At 47.8% G+C, this 2818-nt stretch overlaps 1 protein-coding gene across 1 annotated transcript; it reads left to right on the forward strand.

Annotated features, from left to right (window-relative positions):
* Positions 1–1825: 1825 nt before the first annotated feature.
* Positions 1826–2818, forward strand: GPR119 (G protein-coupled receptor 119; the record flags this gene model as incomplete). The annotated part of the gene is made up of 1 exon (XM_083372374.1): positions 1826–2818. One exon carries the CDS (start codon positions 1826–1828, stop codon positions 2816–2818), a length of 993 nt encoding a protein of 330 aa, XP_083228500.1.

Here is a 2818-nt window from a genome sequence, read left to right on the forward strand (position 1 = left end):
CTCGCCCACTCCCTTGGCCCCGCCTCCAAGCGGCCTGCGCGCGCCCCCATTGGTGCCCGGTCTCTAGGGGCGTTGACCGAGAGTGACACCCAATGATGGAAGCGTGGCCGACGCGCGGCAGGAAAAAAAAAAAAGTTCTATTCCGCGCTCGCTGATTGGTCCATTCGAGAGGCTACGTAGCCGCTTGGTTTCAGGGTTTCTGGGCAATGTAGTTTAAGAAAAAGCGCTTGAGGGGGTGAGGAAGAGAGAGGGAGAAATAGGCTTTCTTCACCTCATGGGGAGATTGGGCGTTTTGGTCACTTTCCTCACTTCCTCTATGGTGCTAGTCTTCCTTCCTTATGAGGAAATCCAACAAATCCTTAAAAAGGGTGGCTGATGTGGCCTCCAGCTAGAAGATTGGTACCTTGGGAGCATCATTTATCTAGGACGGGGTAGGCAACCTTGGCTCTTTTATGACTTGTGGACTTCAACTCCCAGAATTCCTGAGCCAGCTATGCTGGCTCAGGAATTCTGGGAGTTGAAGTCCACAAGTCATAAAAGAGCCAAGGTTGCCTACCCCTGATTCTAGGACATGTGAGGCTGCACTTCAGAACATGCGCAATTTGGAGCAAGGCAGAAGACGCCTTGCCGACATGAAAAGACTGTATAGTAAATACAAAAGGACAGTCAGAGGAAGAAAAGGATTGTGTGGGAAACGTAAAAGATTTTAGAAAGTGGTTTCCTACAAGAGAGCTTAAAAGATTTCTTAAAACTGTCTATGAAAATGTCCTCAGTGACTGTGGTCCTTCTAAGCTCCTACATCTTGCCTGAATTGTTGCATAAGGGTGCTGAAACCTGGTTCTGATATCCTTCAGAATTGGGCCAGTAGTTCCACCACAGCTCTGCACCTGTTCTCCTTGCAGAAGAGTACGGAGACCCCTTGTTGATGTCTTCTGCATTTGGGAGGATTGAAAAAAGAATGGAAAGGAGAGTAGATGTAAACAACGAAGAGGTAGCGAGCAAGTCCGTTGTCAACTTAGTTCATAAACTCAGACTTGGTCCGAGTGTTGAGAAATCACGGAAGAAGTGTTTCAACAATTTGCCCCCTTAATGAAGACGCTTGTCATAGGGGTAAGAAACTACTCTTCTCAATTTCCAAAATTCTGTATTTACACCCAGCTAACCATTAAATTCGACTGGAGTTGGTCGGTCAATACGTTTAAAGGAATACATAAAGGTATGTTGTTGAAGTCAGTATAATTCTTTTCCAGCTATGTGGGAACTCAAAAGTTTCTGAAGAAATAAAATGAGAATATGAGGCAGTCTTTGGATGTGGTGCCCCCCCCAAAAAAAGAGGGGGGGGTGTTTCTTCTAAGGAGGTGCCTTCTTTTTATCGGGGAGCCTTTTAGAACAGGTTTGCTCCTTGTGTTAATTCCACAGAATTCATTTTAATGGGTAAGGGACATAATAAACCCATTGATGAGTTCAGACATCTGCACACACGTACCGGGAGGTCATGTGTAGAGGCCAAACACCATTTTTCAAATATACTTGAAGAGCTAAATGCAGGAAGTGGCTTCTCTTCACGTTGTCTGGAAACCAGGGGTGGGACTAGGCAGAGCATTAGTAGCCCTACCGTATGTACTCAGCCGAAGGCTGCAGAAAAGAGCAGGCTAGGTCGGCTAAGGATGCACTCAGCCTTCCATCTCTTGAGTTCTGAACGTTTACCAACTGGCTACCCAACCTGGAGAACCTTCTTGAAAGACGGTTCAAGAAGGGTCTACATTTAGACTGGTTTCTAAGGGATTCTACTACGCCCACCTTGCTACAGAAAAGAATCATCAACATGGGAAATATTACCTTTGGCGTAATCCTTGCTGTGCTGGCTTCACTGATCATGCTAATCAATTGTGTGGTGGTTCTTGCACTGGTGCGGCTGATATGGAAAAACCATTGCCCTGGCCTACGCTTTGTTTTAAACCTCGCTATCTCTGACTCCTTGGTGGGCTTCACCATTACGGGTCTGGTTAACGAAGAACTGTCTGGTCCCGAGCACCAGACCCCCCAGCAATACTGTGTCTTGAAAATGGCTTCCATCACCTGCCCTTCCGCTGCCTCCATTTTCACAGTGATTCTGGTCACCTTTGACCGATACCTGGCTATTACGCATCCTTTCCGCTACTTCAGAATCATGGGTAGCCCAATGGTCGGGATTTGTATCGGAGGCCCCTGGCTGCTGGCCTGTTTGATCGGTTTCATACCTGTGATGGTCCACAGCTTCCAGGAGAAGGACTACCAAGGTCTGTGCACTTTCTTTGCAGTATTTCAGCCCACGTATACCCTGGTGGTCTTCTGTGTCAGCTTCTTCCCAGTGTTCTTTATCTTCCTCTATTTCCACTGCCGCTTGCTCAAGGTTGCTTCTTTGCACATCCAGCACATCCGAGAACTGGAACCTGCCGGGCTGCCAGCCACCTGCCCAGCCTCTCAGCCTGCCAATGATACCAAAGCATTGCGTACCGTGTCCATCCTGGTTGGTTGTTTTGCCTTCTGCTGGTCCCCCTTCTTTGTGGTTAGCATTGTCCAGATTGCCTGCCAACGCTGTTACCTCCATCGCCTGCTAGAACACTACCTCTGGGTATTGGGCGTGTGCAACTCTCTAGCAAATCCCCTAATCTATGGATATTGGCAGAAGGAAGTTCGCCTGGAGATCTGTCAGATGTGTTTGTGCCTGAAGAACAAAATCTTTCCTCTTTTTCACTTTGACAGCCACCCTGATGCTGCTGTCACCCAGCCTGGGGGACCACTCTATATCATCTCACTAGCCCAACTGAAGGACTAA

The sequence above is a fragment of the Vipera ursinii genome (genome assembly GCF_947247035.1).
Source record: "Vipera ursinii genome assembly, chromosome: 12".
Classification (NCBI taxonomy): domain Eukaryota; kingdom Metazoa; phylum Chordata; class Lepidosauria; order Squamata; family Viperidae; genus Vipera; species Vipera ursinii.